General features: G+C 36.9%; 1 protein-coding gene across 1 annotated transcript; it reads right to left on the reverse strand.

Annotated features, from left to right (window-relative positions):
• Positions 1-688: 688 nt before the first annotated feature.
• LOC103930869 (nuclear cap-binding protein subunit 1) lies at positions 689-23,464 on the reverse strand. The gene is made up of 19 exons (XM_048574805.1): positions 23,208-23,464; positions 23,016-23,075; positions 22,461-22,517; positions 21,549-21,620; positions 13,094-13,156; positions 12,075-12,251; positions 11,098-11,229; positions 10,047-10,113; positions 9,718-9,917; positions 8,350-8,420; positions 7,351-7,435; positions 6,267-6,335; positions 6,045-6,163; positions 5,004-5,142; positions 4,335-4,835; positions 2,018-2,317; positions 1,672-1,850; positions 1,279-1,390; positions 689-1,097 (listed from the first exon to the last, which is right to left on the reverse strand). The coding sequence occupies exons 1-19, from the start codon at positions 23,289-23,291 to the stop codon at positions 990-992; spliced, it is 2,595 nt and encodes an 864-aa protein (XP_048430762.1). The 5' UTR covers positions 23,292-23,464; the 3' UTR covers positions 689-989.
• Positions 23,465-23,879: the final 415 nt, after the last annotated feature.

Consider the following 23,879-nt stretch of genomic DNA (forward strand, 5'->3'; position numbering starts at 1 on the left):
GAAAGAAATTAATCAACAATTTAGAAAATAGAATGAAAACGTTTATTATTTACCTTTATTTAACAGCTTAACCGTAGGATGAACGTTGAACCAAGTTGTCATACCAAGTTCAATGAAATGTGTACAGCCGTATTCTATTTTACCAGTCGCTTCACTTACTAATACTACTCTAGCAAATAGCAATGCTCTATATTTTTAACCAACATTTAGTATTTTATTTTATTTCAGATGAGATTGAAGCATTAAGAGAGAGGTGAGAATTCAATCCAAAACCGTTTGTCTAATTAATTATTACAATGAGATTTCAATGTTTCTTAGAGAACAAAGTGTTCGTTAATTTCTTGGAACTTAGTTAAATGTCTCAAATATTTCCAATTGGGCTAATATTTTGCAAGAATAATCTATGAGATGCAACTTAATAAACAGATGGTTCAGATCGTTAAAGTTCGATGCAATGTGAGCTTTTGGGAAAGTTTCAGCCAACTCTGAAATTTGATGTATTTTACACAAACCTTGGTGGTAAGCTTGCAACCAATATTCACAAAGGACTAAAAGGCTAACGTGGGACGTTTTTTGTCCATACGACACCTTTTACACGGTCGGAACTACGATTCTAAGCACCAACACTTGAACGCGGTATGAGACGTCCAACGAAAACATCCAACGCATCAACATACCGAGCGGAAAATTATCGGAGGCAAAGACAGTCCATTTCATATATGCAAAACCCAGGACAACGGGAGAAGCAGCTGAATTGTAACAAAGTGCCCCAATCCATAAGAGTTTTCAGAATACTAAGCCTCTAATTAGTTGATTTGGTTACACATCTGCAACTAGCCAAACAAATCACCTAACACTCGTTATACATGCTGTAGCTAGTCTCATCTCCTTCGAATCTATAAGGTTCCCTCATCGACGTTAACATGCATTGTTGCTTGCTTGGAAAAAAAGAAAAGGGGGAACGGGAGGGGGATAAGTTAGAAGTTTCACTACCCATCAGTTGCTCGACGAAGACCACTATAAACTGATTTACGAATAAGAGGATGCACGTCTTCGGTTAGAACCTCTGCATCCAACTTCTCCATGTGAGGCCAAATCTGCCAGGTACATATACAAGGTCAGAGATTCAGTAGCAAAGAATATTAAGCATGCCTATAAAACTTCACCCAAAAATCCGGAGAAAACAGTCAATTATACCAGAAAAGGGCGGGGGAGGGCAGAAAGGAAAACAAACAAAAATGGGAAGTCGCAAAAAGAACGAGGAGCAACACTCTTTACCTCAGAAGCATATTGCCTCGAGAAGGCCTTGAGGTAGCCTAAAGTCGATAGACACCACTGCTCTTTTTCACCTACATTATAAACATTACTCGTCTTCCCACCATTCAGTTCACTGCAAAAGTTGAGAAAACTAGTTAAATACACTTGGATATCATGTCACACGATGTCAAAACAATTTATTGATTTATGATAAAAAAAAAACAAGATATCTTATGAAAATAAAGGAGACTACACGAAAATAAAGCTAGTCAACTATGAAGGATTACGATACATAATCCGTATCCCAATTTCTCCCCTCCATAACATGCTTCATCCGCTCTAACCTTCTAGTCAACATGTTTTTCATTTACATGTAATACATGATTTTTTATTTTAGTGAGGAGAAAGAAATACCTTTTCTTGGGTATTCCATTCTCATTGTCGACATCCATTGCGGATGATTCCTCAAGGTCAACGGCCATAGAATCTGCATGAATCCCCTTTAATCCCTGCAATGTAACACATTTGGATGCTTCTGGCAGCCGTTCCGTCAACGCATTGAGGAAGTTTTTGTACAAGGAGAAGAACAATGCCTGCATGTGAGCATCATGGTTAATACAATGAAATGATTAGGAGTGCCAACAGCCTGATTAATTAAAAGTTCAGATTATAACATGTGCCTACAAGACCAAAATATATACATCATTTTTACATCTATCGTAGGAAAACGATTCAACAGATGAAAAGGACTATTCCGTACCTCAAATTCATCAAGGGATCGGGCTAGAAGAGCCTCCTTAGCCTCTAAAGATTCATGTACAGACACGGCATCCTCCTTAGCCTTTTCAGCACGTGACTTCAAACGCTTCAGCCTCACAGGATTTTCCCCCATAACAGGTTCACCATCCATGAGTGAAAGCTTTGATTCAGACGCTTCTAACTCTGCTTTCACCGTTGCTGCAGCTTCTTCAGCTGATACAACACTCTTTTTCATAGATGAAATCTCCTTCCTTAGATCACATACACGGTTATATGTCTTGCTAACTGCATTTCTTAGTATCTGTTGAGAGGATAGGGACAAAATGGTATAAGCAATCAAGAAAAACGCGTATGAAGATATAAGCATAGAAAGGATAGTCTATATGGCAACAGCTCCAGGTCAAAAAGAATAAATACATTAGTAAACAACTAATATAAAAAATTAATTTCACATTCTTACGAAAAGGGAAGATGGGAAATTGGGAATGCAGCAGAGCATATGAAGAGTGCTCAACTGACAGAAAGCCAGTACAATATTGAAGTGATACGTCCCCAGTTAATATATACAAAACAATTTTTACAATACAAGAGCGGACAACAAGTCTGCAAAAGCGCAAACAAAGCCAGGATAAATAGTAACACCACCCTGACACTTAGAAACTATGATAACACCAGAAAACTAACTACTAGCAGCATTCCAACTACGCCAAACTTCTGAAAAAGAAAAATCTCTAGATTCTGAAGTAAAAGATGCCCAAGAGATGACAATAACCGAGTTTTGTCCCAAAGATAGCTGAAACTAATGGCCCAGAAGATAGCAGTAGTCCTAAAAAATCAGCCTGTTTCTTTCCATCCAAATGGCCCAGAAGATAGCTGAAACTATAAAACCCCATAAGACCTTGGCTTTCTTCCACTTTCCTGGTAATTTATGCTTCTCTACCATAAAAGGTAACAATCCATGGGTAAAACCCAGCTGATACCAAACTCCCTAAACAATCAAGTATATATTTAAAGCTACCAGGCAGTGAAGAAAACAAATGATCAATACACAACAAATACATACGTGTGTTTCAATGATCCGAACTGTATATTTTACTCTGTAGATGGTTCAGTGAAATTATTGGCATCTCAACCATCACACTTGACCGATCTGAGAAACAAAACCCCATTTGAAAACCTTAGACGAAAATTTATGTGACAAAATGTTCTTTTACCAAATATCTTGCATGTCATGTTGCCACTTTGTCAACCATTGATCATGGGGAATCATGCTGCGTCAAGTGTCAAAGAACATTTCATAAATTTGGTAAAAGAACGTTACCCTATATATCCCTGGTAAAAGAACGCTACCCTATATAAGTATTCTAAAAAAAAAAAAACTAAATGTTTACCAGTAATTTTGTTTTAAAAGAAAACAAATTGAATTACCATAAACAAGAAATTTACAAGGACACAAGATGGCCACAACTAGTAAATCTTTACTTTGTTCAATATTGTTTAAATGTTAACCAGTAAATGTAGGTTGGTTTTGAGTTCTAACTGATACCAGAAACATTCACAATTATTCTTGAAGCCAAGTTGATGAACACGTATGTTCATTTATTTGACCCTTAGCAGGGTAAATTCCCATTATGCAAACAAAGGCCATGTATACAATAAAAATGGTAAGAAAGGTGAAGTTTGGAAATATAGCAAAGATGAATCAATCTGGTTGACTAAATCCTTTACACAAATCAAGAAGGCCACAATAAGAGAAAACAATTGCAGTGTATTAGTTATAATATCCACCATACCAACATCATGCAAGCAAGAATATGGAAAGCTCTAAAATTTGGAAGATCTCACACAAAGTAAAATTACAACAGAAAAACATTCGAGAATATAAGAATGCAGGCCAAAACAAGGGAAAACCTGCAAAGCGCTATTTCCTTTTTCTTTCTTTTTTCATTTTGATAAGTCTCCTGTTTTAACAATCATCCACATTTGCCACTAGAGTGGCATTATCTTGAATTGCCTATCTTAGCATAATGATTTTGAGTGTGACCAAATTTAAAGCTTATACTATTTCAGTTTCCATTTGTTTGAGCAAGGTAGATGCCATATTAACTTTACCATCTTACATTAGAAGCAGCTGTATAGATTTGTACAACTCTGAAGTGTTCTGTTCATGTTGTTTTCAAGGTAGATGCCAATAAGGTAAAACATGACCTTACAACTACCAAGTACACCAAAACTCAATCATGCGTTCATAACGCAAATAGTTATAACAGCAGAAAGACAAGTTTAAGTTTAATGAAATAGAAATGCTGTAAGCATACCTCCCATGGACGATCTGATATATGAAATTGCTCAATGTTTGCAGGTAAAAAGACCCATCTGACAATGGCCAGATTAGACAAAAGTCGATAGCCCATCATCCTATCTATTGCAATAGCAGTCATTTGAGAATTATTCCTCCAGTAAGAATCAACCTCATTTATCAGCATGACCTGCTTATCCTGGTCAGCACATAGTTTTGCAATGACTTGGCCATATCTCTCCAATACGGTAATCAAATGAGTAAAACTTTTAGATCCAATGTCGAGGAGAGTTTGCACAACCACATTGAGGGTAACTTCCATCCCATGAACAGGAAACACACTTTCCTCTATCCATACTATCATTTCACGGGCAGATGCCCTAGCTTTCACCATGTTTCTGAGGTCAGAAGAAAGTGCATTTAGCTCATTTCCTTCGCTGGTTTCTTCAACACTAAATTTGAAATTCGGTGCTCCCTTGGGAGGAAGCAACTCTTCTAGACCAGGGGCATGCTCAATACTCTAAAAGGAATATAATTAAAGAACTATATTAGAAAAAGAATAACCAAGGAACAAATAGTGATTGCATAACATCCTTTAAACCGAGAGTTAATTTAGTTCAAGGTGTCAAGCCTTGTGCTGTAAAAACCTCAATTCTAGTTATCAATATCCTTAAGAATGGTTAAGTACCTGCTTCACTTTATCCCAGTAAGATAAACGGACTTCTCTCTCCAGCACCTCCTGAACAAAAACACGCTGTGGGGCCCATTTTGGAAGGTCTAAGACATGAGCCCACTCTTCCCATGGCCAGATGAACTGAAAGTTTGATCTGCATGGTCAGGAAGGCATAGTATATTAGGAATTATGAAGGTTAACAAATTCAGTATATTAACTAAAATCCAGATTCTATCCATGTCTACAGAGCTAGATAGCTCCGCAGCTACGTTGCATGGATACAGTTACGGGTAATGGGACACGATACATCAGGATACAGAGACACGGAAAATCTCCAAAAGCTAGGATATGGACAAAACATGAATACAACAGTAATAAAATGAGTTTATAGCATTCATATCTTTCTTACAGCTCTTCTCTTTCTCTATGTTGCAAAATATAGTCCTAGCCCCTTAATTTGCTTTGTCACACCAGAGCAAAAAAGATCTTCTTTCATTTCCGGTTATATATCACTTATCACTTCCAAATAATACAATAGCCCAAACTTCTTTTAAAATAAATGCAAATAATCATTATGTTGAATTTAGCATGTGTGGCCGTCATGTGGATACGGGTATCCAAAAGTCAAAAGTTGGCAAAAAGTCGATGGATACAGACTTGGAGTACCATCTATGTATTCTATCTCAGAATTATCCAGCTGGTACCGCATACAATAGGGAAAAAAATATCTATAATTTTTGGAGTATCCGTGCTTCATAGCTTGGTAGTAATTCCCCTACCAAAAATTCAGGAATGTCCTTGGCTGTTATGGGACATAGGATAGAATCCCACCTTCAAATGAGATAGGAGTTAACAAAAAAAGATGCTATTTCTGTAGTGCAAGGTCCAAACATGTGTACAGCAATGAGGCTAATAACTTTTCAAGCAGTCTATCCCCTTAAAGTAAATATACTTAACAAGGTAATGTAGCAAGGTCGCAAAATGGTAAGTTAGAAAGGAGATTTGAAATATTCATCACTTAAAAATGCTAGTGGTACTGCTTATGCTGGAACTTACAAGTGGTGTGAAAACCAAAGGATGAGTCGTGTTTGACATTCCATATCTAAATCAGCTATTTTGTCAAAAAGAGCTCGTACAGCACCGGCAACTACTGCGGGAAAGGCTCCGGGAAGAGCCTAAGAATTAAACTTCATAGTCAGATTGCTTTAAATTGATGTCTACTTAAATTCAATCGGACAAAAGACAAAGACATAGACAAAATAATCGCATTCATATTACCTTACAGAGGTCGATAATAACTAGTGTGTAATATATTGGCCTGAAAGGGGGTTGTGGTAGCATAAGCAACTGCGCAAATATAAAACACATCATTTTGCTTCACATAAGAAAGTTTAAACCATACAATTTTATAAAGATATAGTCAAGGAACAAATCTGTTAATAAAAAAATAATGTCCAAGAATAAGCAGGGAAAATATGGATCTAATCCTATCTTATTCCGTTAAGCTTGCTCAGTGGAGTTAAAGTTAATGAAATCTGTAGTCAAAGGAAAAATTTATAAACTTTTTCTACTTTGGGAAGTTCATTTGTTACTCTACTCAATGAAAAATATACTCACTAAAAATATATTGAATTCTAATATGAATCTCATTCTCAAACTCCATGTTAGACTATTATATACTTTGTGACAAAAATCCGTAATTAACATGTAATTGTAAAAGAATAGTTTGCATTTTAAGCTATTTCATCATCAATAAATTCATTTACAATCTTTATAACCCTATAACATGGTATTTCCCCATAAAATATCCTTAAAGATTTGAACAATAAATCAAGATGAATTTAAACAAAAGGTACCCATATTAATTTAGAAAACAATTCCATAACCTTAAATGAAAAAAATCTTCAAGAGTTATTAATCAGCTAGCAAATTGGGATTGAAAATTAAATTCAGACTGCCAATGTTTTATGTCCATATGGATGTATACAGACCATTTCTCCAAATAAAAGAAAAAACTCTCCTTGAAATATTTCCATTGAAATGAAGATAAACTGATTGTTCCAAAACCTAAAACCTAGGCAAACTATATGCAGCTTTGGAGAATCACCCTACAAAACGATTACTTGCAAATAACACTGGAAAAACTGTAGCAACCAAACTGAAGAAACAACTCCACCCATACAGCCCATTTAACTCTTAACTCATAACTAAGCCACCAAATATTGCTACAATGTGTTAAACTCATACGATTAACAAATCATATATATTTCACATATGGATAAAGTATGACTGGAACGAGAATAAAATACCTCATCAAAATATGAACTAAAAGACTGCAAAAATGCAAAGGTTAACAACTTACCTGGGAGAAAATTGTCTCTGCCATAAGATACTCATATCTAAAGGGCACAGGTAGGCCAGCCATATATGAAGCGCATTCTTTTCGACTAGCTTTGCATGAAAGAAGAACAAATAGAATAAATGTTAAGGCCAAAAATCAAATAAAAACAGAAATAACGAAGAATTCTAAGTACAAGGAATCAGAAAGTAAAACTGCATTGTTTAATATCAATCCACCTGCATACACATTAATGAATACAAGATAGTAAGATAACACCAAGTAATCCAGATTTCAAAACACCAGTAAAATTTCAACTAGGTATCTGCTTGTTTTTCTCTTCCACACATCGAGCTAGTTTAGAAAAATCTTATAACTAAAAGTCTAAAACCACTAAAAGGAAACACCCAAATTATGCTTCTCTGCCCACAATCAATGCTTTTGGTACCATTAGCAGGACAAGACTTAAAAGCAACAAACTTCTTTGTTCACATGAACAAACAAACACAACAAATATATCGCTGCAAGCCTCCAATAGAATATCCAAAATCACAACCTCTGCTCAACCCGCACTTACACATTATTTTGCAAAGACAGACACAAATTAAGCAATACGACATGCATCAAAATTTGACTATTAGGTTTGAATGTTTAAATGCCTCAAACCAGTTTGATTTTACATAGTATCTGACTAAATTATCTAACATTTTAAAATGAAGTTCATCCTTTCCAAGAAATGCATAAACTAAGCAGTTAGCCATCACACAATTCTGCTATCATATACATTATAAAACCTTTTTGCAACAATAAAAACACAAGACACCTAACAGAATCTTTTCAAGAGAAAAATGAGTTGGTCTATTGGTTTGAACTGGTAGCATATACTCAATTCCAAAAAGAAAAAGAAAAAAGCAGAATACAAAGTGATACTGCTCATCAGAAAGTCAACAAACTAATTAAAGTGAGCAAGCTATAAGAAATTTAGTTATGTCTTCTATTACGAGTTCATTGAGAGGTACAAACCAGCCATTTAAGTAAAATAGCACATCTAGCAGATACTCTTCCACGATGAAGCGATCCATGGGTTGCACGTCCTGTCATCAACAAAAACAAAAGATTTTCATGTCATCAATAACTAAAAGAACATATTTTACAACCAATCACCAATAAAATTGATGTGCAAAATTTATTGCAGAAATGCGTTCAAACAAGCAGAAAAAAAGTATGCAATGAACATGATATAAGCTAGTAACTCAAAATCGGTAAAATAAATAATAAAGTAAAAATGACAACATATGAAGAATCCATTAAGTTTATATTGAAATCAGAACTGTGGAAAACGGTACCAGTACCAGATGCAACCAAATTCTTCTGTTGCCTATAGAGAATCCATATTTATTAATTTATCCCATATTATCGTTCTCTTCTTAACTGTGCACTATTCAAAAACTTCTTGACATAATTGGACTACTTACTGAACAGAAACTATTGTAAAAACTCTAAGAATAAAATTTTCTTTTTGCCTTTGTAGTTTGTTTAAGTTAACATAAAGTATACATCATGTAAATGTGTTACAAAATAGTTTTACAAACATCAACTTGATCTGGAGCTTCATTCTATAAAAAATTCAAGAGTGATTGCACGAAGAAATTTCTTTTCACTCTTTACCAATACAATTCCATAAATAATCCCAGAAGGATTAAAATCCTAGAAAAATACTGCTTTGAATTGAAAATCATATCTAGAAGCAGATACCTGAACAAAGAGAAGCTTTTAAATCTGGGCCATTGGTTTAATCTCAAGGCCATAAACGACATTCACAACATATATGAATTCTTTTTAGGCTTAGGAGAGAAAAACAGCCTAAAAATTAGCAAATATTTGATCCAACAAACTTCAAGAATTATGATTTTATGGATGCTTCTTAATAAAAAATAACTAAATTCCCTGGTTGGACACCTAGGGACAGGACACTCTTGTTCACCCAATGCTGAATATCATTTGATAATAAAAAAAACTCATCTTCATATGGCTAAGTGCAGATTTACAGAAAAGATCTACACTATTGTCAAAAAAATACTACGCCTTGTTTCACTGTAACAATACAACCCACTGCAAACATACACTTAACCATACAACATACAATTGAGGAGGGAACATCGTTTATCCTTTTTGTGCCGAATAGAGTGTTACGAAACAAAAAATTTTAACTTTGGATATTTTAAGCTGGTCACAGCAGTGTGGCACTCAAGTCGTACAGAAAACATTAAAAGAAAGAAAATAAAAAGGGAAAATGTAATAAGAAATCACTAGCAAGCTTAAAATTAACAAACATTAAGAACGAGAAAGTTGGTTTAGACATAGGAATTTAGTTCTCAGATAGCAAACTACCTCAGTTTTGCTTTCAGGAAATATATTCAGCCTTCGTATCCTTTGTGGATAGATAAACTCGGCATCATGCTTTTGTTTACCATAAGTTATATTAGACATTGTTGAAGGCATTGCAGGTTGGTCAGGACAGCTGATGGGTCCCAACTCGTGAGACTTTCCGGCAACTAGCTGTGCTTCAAATGATAGGTGAGGTCTAGGAACTGCCAAGTGAGTGCATAGAATTTGATCAAACAATGAAATAAAATCATGAGAAAATATAGAATAAAGAAGACTGGCAAGCCAAATATAATGTTTAAGTTTAAATGAACTCTGGGATACTTGATCATTACCACTATCAAGTTTCCATCCATTGCTAGATAAAACTTGTATTCGGCCCCACAAATCTTCCAAGAAATCCTACCAAAGTTATAAAAAAAAAAAAAAGTGTGGTTAGGATAAAATTACAAGGCAGTGTAAAACAATGAAAAGGATAACAGTCTGACTAGATAATAGAGATATGAAGCAAATTAAATGTATAGGAAAAGAACATAATATTGGGATGATATGCACAATCCACAGAAGTAGGGAAGTTAATTAAAAGATGGGAAAATAAATATAAAGTTCAAGGACCACATAAAATAGCTGTATGAGTGTAAAAAACTCTTGAATACCCAAGAATTGAGTGGCTAACAAAATCATTTAACAAGACTTTAATTCAAGGTGCAATGGTGAATGAGATCAGTTGAGGAAATTACGAAGGAATTAAATTGATGAGTCACATTATGGAAGTATGGGATTAGGTCACAACTAGTAAGAATAGAAACAGTGTCAAATATCCATTCCACATTTTGCAAGGCAAATCCAAAATGTAGACAATCAACTCACTAAGACAATTCAAGGCGAGCATGATATTCAATAACTTAGAAGATGCCTATGATAAAAGATCAAGGGATATACTTAAGGGGGCCTACAAAGAAAATGTTTTCCAGTTCGTTATAATAAAGTGATTTGAGATATATAATAACACTAAAGTTCATTGCATGTGGAGAAACCAGAGACTTTAAAAAGGATCATTCCAAGCATCAATACTAAGTCCTAATCTGTTAAAGAGTAAAGTTGTAAGATGAAATATCATGGTTATGAAAGAAGAAATTCATGGTGAATGCTATTTCTAGATGACAGTTTTGACGGACACTAATAAATTGTCACTTGCAGAAAAAACTGGAAACAGGGGGAAACACAGAGAAGCAACAATAGTTAAACCAGCTACCACCTCTAACAATCAATACAATCTATGAAATTAAAAGGCCAATATTTCTGGTAGACTACAATATACGCGAATCACCTAATGATATTTTAATCTAAAGGGAAAAGCAAATATGATGTTCAAATAACTTATACCTTATCGCTAGGTTCTCTCGCATTCTCATCATCATCCTCAAAAAAGGACAACCCAGTGTCAGAAGAACGTTTTCTTATGCTCAAATAAGCTTCAACACCGACCATAACTCTCTCGATTTCCTCAGGGACTTGCTGCAGTGAGACAACAACAAATCATGACTGAAGCATTTAAACTCATAATGAAACAGAAAACAGGAAATGTAAGCCATAGTTGAGTCAAACAGTAAACAACGACAACAACAAAGCCTTATCCCACTATGTGGGTTCGGCTGTTGAATCCTACACCACTGCGCTCAGTTTTGCGCTAAGTCTTCCGTTAGCTCTAAGCACTCCATGTCTTTTCTTACTGTCTCTTTTCAAGTCTTCCTAGGCCTTCCTCTATCCCCTTTGCCCTGGGCCTCAATCTCATAATCACATTTTACTGGAGCATCTATAGGTCTTTGTTTCACATGTCCAAACCACCTAATGGGAAAATACAATGACCCATGCCACCAACTATACTCCCATGAAGCTTCACCACAACCAAAAGGGCCACTACATCTGTGCCAGACACAGAAGCCCTCGAACATAGCTACAACATGTGATAGCGTGCATCCATTAAACTTTTCAGGTCAGACGTGGAACAGAAACATCTTGGAGACGCCGCTTAAAGCCGGGCAATAATTTTTTTTTATTTTTAAATAGTTAGTGGCCGGAACAAAAGTGAGACACAAATTCTGGAGGTCTAAATTGCTTATAGTAAGAATGCAACAAACCAAGCCTTTTATGTAACGAGTTCTCAACAAAAAACCTAGACTCCACAGGAACAGTTAGTATCGTACTTTTAGTTTAAACAGACCGAAGACTAAAAGTTTTATGAGGTTCATAAGCAGACATAGAATATCGGAATATTTTGAAAAACAATAATCAAACAAATTAAACATTGATACCATAAAAGAGAAACTTTTTCTTTTTATCAAGCACCATTATAAAAGTACCTCAATGAGTTCTGCTCCTCCCCAAGGGAGACAAGATAAAATGCATGTTATGTAAAAGTCAGCTCGTGATTGCCAGGATGGATTGCCTTTCTCCTCATCAACTGTTGTTGCAGCTGACGATAACAATGTTTCGAACACAACCACAAGAGAACTGGGATGGATAACTTTACTGCACATCTATAGAAGGAGAAAGTTACTACAAGGGAAAAAAAATTATACCTTAGTAAAATTCACGCACTCGTGTAGAAAGATATGTATATAGTAGATAAAAAAGGCGATGTTCTTTTGCCAAGACTGGGAATCTGAAACATTGATCAAGTTGGATTTTATAAAAATGTATACTCCAATTCACAGTCTTGAAACTGATGCATTCGTTGGCAATATAAGTTGGACAAAAGAACATTACTCTATGCATACACATGTATATGGATTAAAAAACTTGTTTTCATGAATATTGAAGTCTATTTTGCGATATTTATGGTTCTAAGAGGAAGGGGAAAACCAAAACTTAATATTATGGGTAGAGATAACAAAAGATATGAATAGTGTTTTGGATAACATAATTTGGTTAGTAGTAGTAGGACTGCTTTTTGTTGTATATTAAACCTGGGTAGAAGTCCAATGTCATCATTGGTAAATGTGAAAGTAAAAATTTCTTATATATGTTCTTTATATTTAATGACATGCATTTCCTTTAAATTGTACTCCTGTCAGTAGGAGATGAAACTTTAGAACTTTGTACCTTGTACATGGTCTAAATAAAAAAGCTTCTAGAAATTGCTGCAGAGATACAAACTGTATTCATATGAACAGCCAAATGTGGTAAGATATGGCCTAAAGTTTAAGTTGATGGCATATGGATGACAACATTACATTCCCAGACTCCATTAACTAAAAGATTTCCTTGGTAAATTTGAGCGAACTAAAGCATATAATGAATAACATATATCTGATTGTATTCTTGTGTTCTCAATCTGTTCCTGAATTTCATCAGTCACCAATAGCAACATGATACATACCATAACAGTCAGGAACCTCATCAAAATACGAATCTTGTTACAATTTCCGGAAGCTAAAGCATCCTGAAAATCAAACACAAACAAAGAAAAAGAAGAGTGTCAATTTTAAATCCTCACTAAAAAGAATAAAGGATATATCAAAAGGAGATGAATAATTGCTTTTACTGGTGCGCCGCTGATAGTCATCGCAGAGATGTTTTTTTAAACTATAGTCATGAAGCAGTGGAGATCAATCCGACCCGGGTTCTCAATTGGTTTCGTCTGGGTTTTTTCCAATTTGTCTAAGCTCTGAGATTTGCTGGAGAATTCCATCTCCGATCGATTATCGCTGCCGTCGAGATTGATCGTATCCGATCTCCATCGTCCGTCGGTCTCTGATTCCCTCTTGTCTCAGCGGCGGTGGATCTCCGGTTAGGCTTCGCCGTCCGATTCATAATTTCGCGGTCTCTGACAACATTGATCTGTTGGAGAATTGAATCGATTTGGGTTTATTTTCAATTGGGTGTACTGGATTCGAAGAATTAGCGATAAAGATCGATTCTTTTGATCTTAAGGTGCTTAATCCAGATCTTGGGATAGTGGAGTGGAAAAAAGTTACTGCTCGGATCTTCTTTGCATGTCGATTGGAAATGCATCGCTAGGAAATTTGGTTTTCCTGGGATTGTGAGTGAGTAGGATACGGGATGAGTTGGCTGGGTTTCAGAGTCGCCGCGCTTCTGCTCTCTTCCTCCTCCATCTTCCGTAATCTCGGTCTTCGACTCGGATTGATCACTTGATCGCTCTCTCACCGAGTCCACCCACCAACTCGGATGAACTTTTCATCTGGGTTTTTTCCAATTTGTCTAAGTTCTGAGATCTGCTGAAGAATTGGATCGATTTGGGTTTAATTTCAATTGGGTGTCCTGGATTTGAAGAATTGGTGATAAAGATCGATTCTTTTGATCTTTGGGATTTTGGAGTGGAAAAAGTTACTGTGATCTTAGACATGCATAGATCATGTAGTGCTTGAACAAGTATTTTGAGCCATTGCTCACATCTGAGCAAAGGGGAAGGCGGCAATGGAGTCAGAAGGAGAAACTGCCCTGAACCACAACAAAAACTGGTAAGGGGAGCAGCATTCTAGTGGGATAAGATGACCTACCGACATTTATCCAGGGATTACAAAGTAGAGCAAAAGGTATTCATCTTAGAGGTGGAAGATAAGTCTTTTGGTGAAAGGATTCTGTTAACAGAGAGAACTAGATACAGAGGGTACCAGATTTCTTTCGATTTGGGATGTGCTGCTTGGCTCATTGATCAGTTAAAGGAGGCGGTAGTTACAAACGGTCAGATATTTTTCAGAAAATATAGAGGTCATAATTATCAGTTTTGGGTTGAAAGATTCCACAACAAAAACGGGGATTTTCTTGTTCTGTCCAAATCAGAAAAGGATGGTTTTGTAAGGAATATCTTCGTTCCTAAAGGAAGTAACTTTTTCGGCTGGAGAAGTCTGGAGGAACTACTGTCTGAAATTCTCCGAGGGGGAAAGAGAGCCGGGGCTTCTCAGATGAATGTGAAGAGGGATGGAATTAAGCCTATGAGCAGCCACTCGGGGTTTGGCCCTCAGGTTTCGTATAGAGACGCAGTTCTTGGAGGCAAGATGTTGACAAATGGGGCATCCCTTCGAAACGTCAGAGAGGAAAGTTGGATCAAGAAAAACTGGAATATGAGAGATACTTCCACGGAATCCTATAGTTGGGGGAGTGTAATCGTTTGTGAGAGACTTGTGGTGCATCAGCCTTGGAGAGTTGTGGAGGCCTCACTTCAAAATCTGCTGGGAAAGAAAATTTGGCTTTCACCATTCCAATGCAACAAGGCTTTGTTTGTTTGTCAGAACGAAGAGGAAGCAACAAAAATTGCACAACTTGGAGTTCTAGCCATGAATAAGTTTCCAGATGTGGTGCTGTCTGGATGGTGGGACAGTATCAAATCAAATGACAGAAAGGTGGTTAGTTATGGTGGATGGGTTGCTCTGGAAGGTTTACCACCGCATCTTTGGACCAATGATTTTTTCCAAAAGATTGGCGATGCATGCGGTGGTCTGGTAGAAGTTGATCGTAGAACAGCTAACTTTGGTTTTTTGATTGAAGCAAAGTTAAAAATCAAACTCAACAACATTGGCTTTATTCCAGAGTTCGTAAATGTGGTAGATGGAGAATCAGTATTCAGGGTAAAAATACGTCAACTTTCGCCAGCAAAGAGACGTAATCTTTCGGCTGCAGATGGTGGAGTAACCACAATATCAAATGGCTCTTTGAAGACTAAATCGAAGTTACAAAGGATCACCGGAATAATTCCGGCGAAAGCAGATTTTCAACAGACTGCCCCTATTTCAGGGACACGTGTCTGTTTTCAGATTGGAGATTTTGATTGCCCTGTCAATGTTGGTTCTGAAAGAAAGCAAGGAGAAAGCATGGATGTGACAGAGAGTGTGCGGATTGAGAAGCCTGTAATTAATGACTCTACTCTTTCTGTAAGAAAGCAAGGTGAACAACAGAGAGTAGGAAAACTAACAGGAGCGGTGGAAATGACAGAAGCGGTGGTTTTCTCAGAAGGAGCAGAAAAGGCAGTTGCAGGGGATTATTTTAATAATTCAATAGAGAAAGGAAGTCAGAAAGAAGTGGTCTTTTCGGTTGTAGGCAAGGGCTTGGAGGTATGTGGGACAGTTGGTGGCGGTGGTTGGTTGACAAGAGGAAGCAGCACTTTAATGTATTCAACAGAGAACATTTCTCAATGTTCTTCGGCTATGAAAGCTCATCACAAGGGTGTTTCAAGTAAAACTCCAATGTGTTTCAATTTGAAGTTCCTTGGGAGATTTGGCGATTCTGATATTTGTGGAAAAAGACTGAAACTTGTTCTTCCTGACGAGTTCGGATCTTATCTGACTCCTTTAGAGAGGCCTAAACTGAAGGAAATTCAATCTCCCAATCTCACCTTCTTAATTAATGAGTGTGAACAGATGGATGAAAAGGAAAGGGATGTCGATGATGTTCTAATAAGGCCTTCGGGCAAGTTGATTGAAGAGGAATCATCGGAACAAAGGATGAGGTTGACAGAGGATCTTGGTCTGGATTATTCTCAATTATCAGATTTTGGTGAAGACGAATACATGTCACAATCATCAGTTTCAGAGGAGGAGTTTGGTGATTCTTCACAAGACGAAAAAGAAACCTTCGAGGTTTTAGATCGCTTTAACGATGTGTTTCACAATCTCTTCACTGATACAACAATGGAAACAAGGACAACGTTGGATGAGGTACATTCTCAGTCGCATCATTTAGCAAATTTAGACACTGAGGAACAAGTTGAATACAAAGATACTGGAAAAAACAAGAAACTGTTAAAGTATAGCAGAAGGAAAAGGTCGGCTAGGGCATCAGTCAAACGTGAAGCACAAACTCGAACTACCAAATTCATGTCAAATATGAAAGTTTCTTTGGTGCCACTGAAAAGGTCTTTATTTCTTGAGAGGAATACTGGGAAAGTCGTTGCTAGCAAGCTTGTGGGTGGAAACAAGGCAGAAAAGAAAATTCAAGGGGGCATTGTCAGATTTAATGAAGATAATTAGCTGGAATGTGAGAGGATTGGGAAGTAGGAAGAAGAGGTTGATTTTGAAACAACAATTCAGGCGACTAAAGCCCGATATTATTATCTTACAAGAAACAAAGAAAGAATCAATTGACAGATCTCTTGTGGCTAGTGTTTGGGGAAGCAGATTTAAAGAGTGGATTTACGCCCCGGCTCAAGGAAGATCTGGGGGTATAGCTGTGATTTGGAACACCAAACACATCTCGGTTATTGAATCTTTGGTTGGAGGTTTCTCTGTCTCCATAAAAATTAAAGCCCTCAATGGGTTGGACTGGTGGTTATCTGGTGTCTATGGTCCCTGCAAAAATAGAGAGCGAAAGGAGTTCTGGGAAGAAATGGCTGGCCTTTACGGTATTTGTGGATCAAGATGGTGTGTAGGAGGAGATTTTAACGTGGTGAGATTTGTAAATGAGAAATCAAATGGGGGAAGAATGACTACAAGCATGAGGAATTTTAATGATTTCATCCAAGATACAGAACTTAAGGATTTGGAGTTGCTCAATGCTCAATTTACTTGGTCAAACTTCAGAGAAGAACCTGTGTGTCGGAGGTTAGACAGATTTTTGATCTCGGTAGGCTGTGAAGAGATTTTTCCAGAGGTTAGACAAATGGCTTTGGCAAGGGTCACTTCTGACCATTGTCCAATCCAACTAGATACTAACAAGGTGAAATGGGGGCCAAGTCCTTTCAGATTTGAAAACATGTGGCTACAGCACCCAGATTTCAGGAACAAGTTCAAACAATGGTGGCAATCTGAGCAGGTGGAGGGTTGGGAAGGTTATAAATTTTTGTACAAGTTAAAAGCTATCAAAAGAAAGTTGCAAAGATGGAGTAAGGAAAGTTTTGGTGATGTTGAGAAACAAATTAAGGATGTTGAGGCTAGCATAGAGGATTTAGATAGGAGAGAAGGGTTGGAAGGGCTAGATGTTGCTGCTAAAAGAAAGAAGGAAGAGTTACTTTTCCTTGTGGAAGATCTAGCTTATAAGGAAGAAGTGAAGTGGAGACAGAGAGGTAAAGTGGAATGGGCTAAAGAAGGGGACGGAAATACTAAATTTTTCCATAGAATAGCAAGTGGAAGAAGGAAGAGAAACTATATAGAAAGGTTGGAAGTGGATAATAGGGGAGTGGTAGAGGATGCAAAAGAGATAGAAAAACATATTGTTAACTTCTTCAAGTCCCTGTTTAGTAGTAACGAAGAGGTATGTTGGGGATTGGAAGGCATCAATTGGGCCTCAATAAGTGAATCTGAGGCAGCTTGGCTTGAGAGGCCTTTTGAGGAATCGGAAGTACAAAGAGCAGTCTTTGATTGTGGAAGGGATAAATCGCCAGGACCAGATGGTTATTCCTTGCAAATGTTTCAACACTGTTGGGAATTCTTGAAAGTGGATATTTTGAAGGTCATGGAGGAGTTCTTTGAGACCGGAATAATAAATGCGGTGACAAACGAAACTTTTATTTGTCTAATTCCGAAAAAGTCAGATTCTTTGAAAGTGACGGACTATAGGCCTATAAGCCTAGTTACTGGTTTATACAAAATTGTGGCGAAAACCCTAGCTTCAAGATTAAGGGAGGTTATGGGCAGCACAATCTCTCCACATCAAGGAGCTTTTGTTAAAGGCCGACAAATTTTGGATGCCGTCCTTATTGCAAATGAGGTGGTAGAAGAGGTGAGGCAGAAGAAAGAGGAGGGATTGGTGTTTAAAATCGATTTTGAAAAGGCTTATGATCATGTAGAGTGGAGATTTTTAGACGAAGTTTTACAAAGAAAAGGCTTTGGCATTAGATGGAGAAAATGGGTGCAGGGATGTCTAAATTCTGCAAATTTCTCCGTTTTGATAAATGGGAGGCCTAGGGGAAAATTTCATGCTTCAAGAGGTTTGAGACAAGGCGACCCACTGTCACCTTTTCTTTTTACCTTAGTAGTGGATGTCTTGAGTAGATTAATGGAGAAGGCTCAAGAGAATCAGCTGATCAAAGGTTTAGGCATTGGGCAAGAAAGGGTGGAGATCTCTCATCTTCAATTTGCTGATGATACTATTTTCTTCTTGGCGGACGATGAGGAAGTTTGGAACAGCTTATTAGAGGTGCTCAATTTATTTTGTACTGTTTCAGGGTTGAAAATCAACAAAGAAAAGTGTTCTTTGGCTGGAATAAACTCAGATTGTGAGAAATTAAAAAGGTTGGCAGATTCTTGGGGTTGTGAGGTGGGTAGTTGGCCAATAAAGTATTTGGGTCTTCCTCTTGGGGGCAGGCCAAGAGCACTTACGTTTTGGGATCCAGTGGTAGAAAAAATGGAAAAAAGACTTCAAAATTGGAAGAAGGCCTTCTTATCCAGAGGAGGCAGATTAACTTTGATTCAATCTGTTTTGGGAAGCTTGCCAATCTACTACATGTCCTTGTTCAAAATTCCTTGCGGGGTGATTGGACGCCTAGAAAAACTAATGAAAGGATTTCTTTGGGAGGGGGTGGAGGAAGGAAAGAAAAACCACCTGGTGAAATGGGAGATAGTTATTAAAAGTAAGGAGGAAGGGGGTTTAGGAGTAGGGAATTTGAGGAATCAGAATGAAGCGTTATTGGCTAAGTGGTTGTGGAGATTCCCAAAGGAACCAAATTCTCTCTGGCACAAGGTGATAAGAAGCAAGTATGGGCTGCAGGATAATGGGTGGATTGCAAATCCTCCAGTGCGGGGTTCAAGTCGAAGCCCCTGGAAAGATATTTCGTGCGGTCTCCAAGCATTTCTACAATGTTGCAAGTTTAAGGTGGGCAATGGGGAAAGGGTGAGGTGTTGGGAGGATGGTTGGTTGGAAGGGGGACCATTGAAAGAACAATTTCCTAGATTATTCTTGCTATCGAGAAGGCACAACCAGAACATCGCAAGTTTTGTGGATCTTTCTATCAATTCTTTGAGCTGGAATTTTGATTTCAGGAGAAATTTGAACGAAGTGGAGATAGAAGAGGCGGCTAGATTATTACAGAAAGTGGAAAATGTTCGATTGTCGCAATCAAGAGCGGATGATAGAAGGTGGAAACTGGATTTATCAGGATTGTTTACCTGCAAATCCTATCGCTCTTTCTTGAGCAACAATGGGATTGTGCAACATTTTCCACCCTCTTCACAGATTTGGAAATCAAAAGTTCCTCCGAAGGTCAAAGTTCTTGTGTGGCTAGTGGCTATTGGGAGGCTCAACACTTGTGATCAAATTCAAAGGAGAAGTCCTTTTATTTGCATCTCTCCCCATTGGTGCGGTTTGTGTAAAGCAAAGGAGGAAAGTGTTGATCACATTTTTCTTCATTGTTCTTACACGATTCAATTGTGGTGGAAATTGTTTCAGGAGGTTAGAGTAAGTTGGGTCATCCCAAAGGGTTGTTTCGAGCTTCTAAGCACTAATTTTGAGGCTCTAGGAATTGGGAGGAAAGCTAAAGCTTTGTGGGGTTGTCTGGTGTCGGCAGTTTTTTGGAACATTTGGTTGGAGCGTAACAAAAGAATTTTTGACAATTATACTGGCGTGGGGGTAGCAGATCTGTGGGGAAGAGTAAGATATTGGGCAGCCTTATGGGCTTCAGTTTCAAATGAATTTAAGAATTACTCTCTTTCTCACATACTGTGGGATATGTTAGCAGTCGTAAAATGATTTTGGTTGAGGTTGTCCTACTTGTAATCTGATCCTTTGGAGAGATTTTCTTGTTCTGTTCTTGGTGGATTTCTTATCCACTTCTGTGTATTACATTTTTCTTTTTTAATAAACTGTTATAGTTTCTTCTCAAAAAAAAAATAATCGTCCAATAGTTTTAATCTTTCAAACATAGCCTTATAAAATCTCAACTACATAGTACATATTAATAGAACCCTCTTTGTCAACCAAAAGAGGGTGAAAAGACTATTTAGTCTTCTATTACAACATAAAAGTTAAGGGCAGTAACATAATTTCAAAAAACAAAATTTTACTGTTTTTGATTAAGCATCACCTACAGCTGATTTTAACATCTCTAATTTAAAAAAAAAAAAAAAAAAGAAAAGAGGATAAAAATAAACCTCTCTCCTCTCTTCCCATTCCCGCGTTCCCTCTCACTCTCCTCTCCTTCAATTTTAAAAACAAAAATAAAAAATTTCACACACACTTTAATTAAAAAATCAACCTTGACCACATAACTTGCATGCACCAGATATTTAAACCTCAAATACTCACTGTCGGACATCCCATGATTAACCTAAAAAGTAAATGGGCAGCTCAAATCCCACAATTCCAGTTCACTCATTCATCTCTCTCTTTCTATTTTTATTTATAAGATATCTCTTTTTATTAATAAAACCCCAAAGTACAACTTGTGAGGACAATATGTTCACTTGTTCTTATCCACTATTCCAGTTTACTTTTCTAATCTTCTATATATATATATATATATATATATATATATATATATATTTATATAATTCAAGAACACATTCATGAACTAGGAACGTCATTTCATTCACACTACCATTTAATCGAACACTGGCATGCCTCACTATTTTTATCATAGTCAAAATTCAAAGTAATTAAACCCTTTTGCCAATTTGTTGAGAGATAAAAGAACCAAGCCTTCTGAAATCATCAGCCATGGCAGCAGCAATAATAAAATCCAAATGAATATCAAACAGAACATGAAAAATATGCAAGGTGTAGGGCATTCCAGGTTGCAGAGCATCAATTAGAAACTACTTCTTGGCACATGCTCCAATTTGCTTTTAAAATAAATTAAAAACAAAATAAAAAAAGCTGGCTTTCTTCTTTTATTATAAATTATAATGCAGCAGCCCATATTTGGTCTCAACCATAGGATCACTCACCTGAAAATTAGTTTGAGTGTTCTCAACTACTTTCCTAATAAATTCCTCGTTCTCCAAATTTAATAAGCCAATCTGGAGAGAGAGAGAGAGAGAGTGTGAGTAAACAATCCCAAAGAGTCCGAAGCAGTACACAAGAAAAATGGATATTGAAGAAATTATAGCTCAAGAAGTAAGAAAATATGCATACAGTAGACTCTAGGAATATTATTAGTAGAAAAAAAAAAACACCTTTTAACACATGTGGTACGTAATATGATACTCATAAGTAATGTATATGAATCCACCATGTATGGTGCATTGCACCATCCAAGAAATATATATCTGATGGAGCTAAACCCCTTCATTTAGACTTGTGCAGCTACATGTAATGGTTAAGCTTTCCTTCTCTTTTTTTCTCCCAAACATAACTGAATACAATGCAATTAATAAAAAAAAATCTTCAAAATGCACCTCATAAGAGTCTAAATTAATTATGAAACACAAAAGACTTTAAAATCAACTTGTTATTCAACAAGCAGTAATTTCAATTACTCCATCACCAAATTCCAAAGCTTTTGGTTTTTTTCCCTTTATACTAACATTGTGATTGTGCAAATCTAATTCATGGTCTGAAAAATGTGTGAACCCTAAAGGTGCCCTAGATGAGCATTTCCAGTGATTAAATATGTGATCCTCGCTTAATCAGAAGAGAAACATTTTAGTTTGGGTCAATATTCAAGTCAGTTTGAAGAAAATGGAACCTTTTAGGTTAGGCATAGTAAGTTTGAAGGTATATAGTTATACACTTCAAAGTTCAGCAAAGCATTCATATGCATACTATATATAGGGATGAAAGGAGAAACACTGGAAGAACTGAAGAATCCAAAAAACCTAAATAAATAAAGTCAGCAGCAATGTATTTATACACCCTACCACTGTTCCATATAAAGGACTCTTGTGAGGCAACTGTTCGGCACACTGGATAAGGAACTGTCAGAAGAAAAAGTACAAAGTTAATGTGTATAACAGCAGAACAAGTATCTACGAGTATGGAATTCTTTTTCTTCCCAAATTTCTATATTAAAGAGAGAGTTTTGGTGTGTTTGAAAGGAACATCTAAAGTAATCGTCCCCATGTCTCTCTACTCTCCTTGTCTTTTCTGATCCATTATCTTAATTGAAAATGATGAAAGCCAAGAGAATTTAAAATTCTTCCCTTATTTTATCTTCCCTGGTGTTATCAGGTGCTTCAGACTTTTAGTTTTTGGTCGGAGATACTTAGATTTCGTATAAAAAGACATCCAGCAGAACCTAAAACATCGACCCAAAACATATCCTAGCTTATAATGTCAATTTTCGCGAACTAAATTTAATAACTTTTTATTTCTTTGCCTTTTCATCAACAGTCAGTAAACGAAATTACTATAACCTAAAAGTGGGGCTGGAGCTTGTATAATGTACAGCACTGGAACAAAAAAAATAGCTTTACTTGCGAAACGTCGTCGGGAGAGTGCTCCAATTCTCGGCGAAGCACGCCATAGCAAGTTTCCTGCAAATCCAAGAGAATCAATCAATAAAACATACTACACAGAAATTGAAAAGGTTGAGAAGACGAAGCAAATTAGGGTTTTAAAAATCACAACAAAGAGAGCGAGAGAGAGAGGGAGAGGGAGGTACGAACAATGTGTTCTTTGACGTCGTCGGAGGTGCCATAGTCGGAAGACTTTTCGCCAATTCGAAGAAGAAGACTCTTCCAACTGCTCATTCTCTCTCTTCTTCTCTTACTTCTTGAGAGACGAAGAACAAAATTGAACGCAGATAGAGAGACAGACTGCTTTAGCTACCAACTAAACAAGCGAAGCGTACTCGAGCTTCGCCGAGAGAGACCTGGCGGGCTTATATGCGTGGGCCTGAACCCTACTAATTCTTAATCCCCTTCGGATGCCCAGATTGCCTTGTGCCATGTCGGGTCAAAGTCTTTAAACGGATAAAAGATTGTTTTTAGGGTTGCAAGTACACCTGGCATTTTGAATCCAACCCAACAACCCAATCCAATCCATCCGTTGAAATTTACAATTGGATGGATGCTTAACGGATTGGATCGTTAACAGATGAACCCATTAATCATTCGTTAGTTTACGAGTCATTTCGAGTTTTCCATGAACTTTTTTAACACCTGTTAGTTGAAGATATTTATGTAATTTCAATAAAAGAAAAATATAACCCTTCCTTCCATTTATATCCTTGGTGATGGGACTTTGAATTTGAATGGGGTTGGGCAAGGCGATGGCTTTGAAGGAGGGTACGAAGTATGCCACAAGAAAATGATTTGCTACGGTTGAGGGAGATTCTT

This window comes from the organism of the source record quoted next, unplaced genomic scaffold (genome assembly GCF_019419815.1).
Source record: "Pyrus x bretschneideri cultivar Hongxiangsu unplaced genomic scaffold, Pyrus_bretschneideri_v1 Contig75, whole genome shotgun sequence".
Lineage (NCBI taxonomy): Eukaryota > Viridiplantae > Streptophyta > Magnoliopsida > Rosales > Rosaceae > Pyrus > Pyrus x bretschneideri.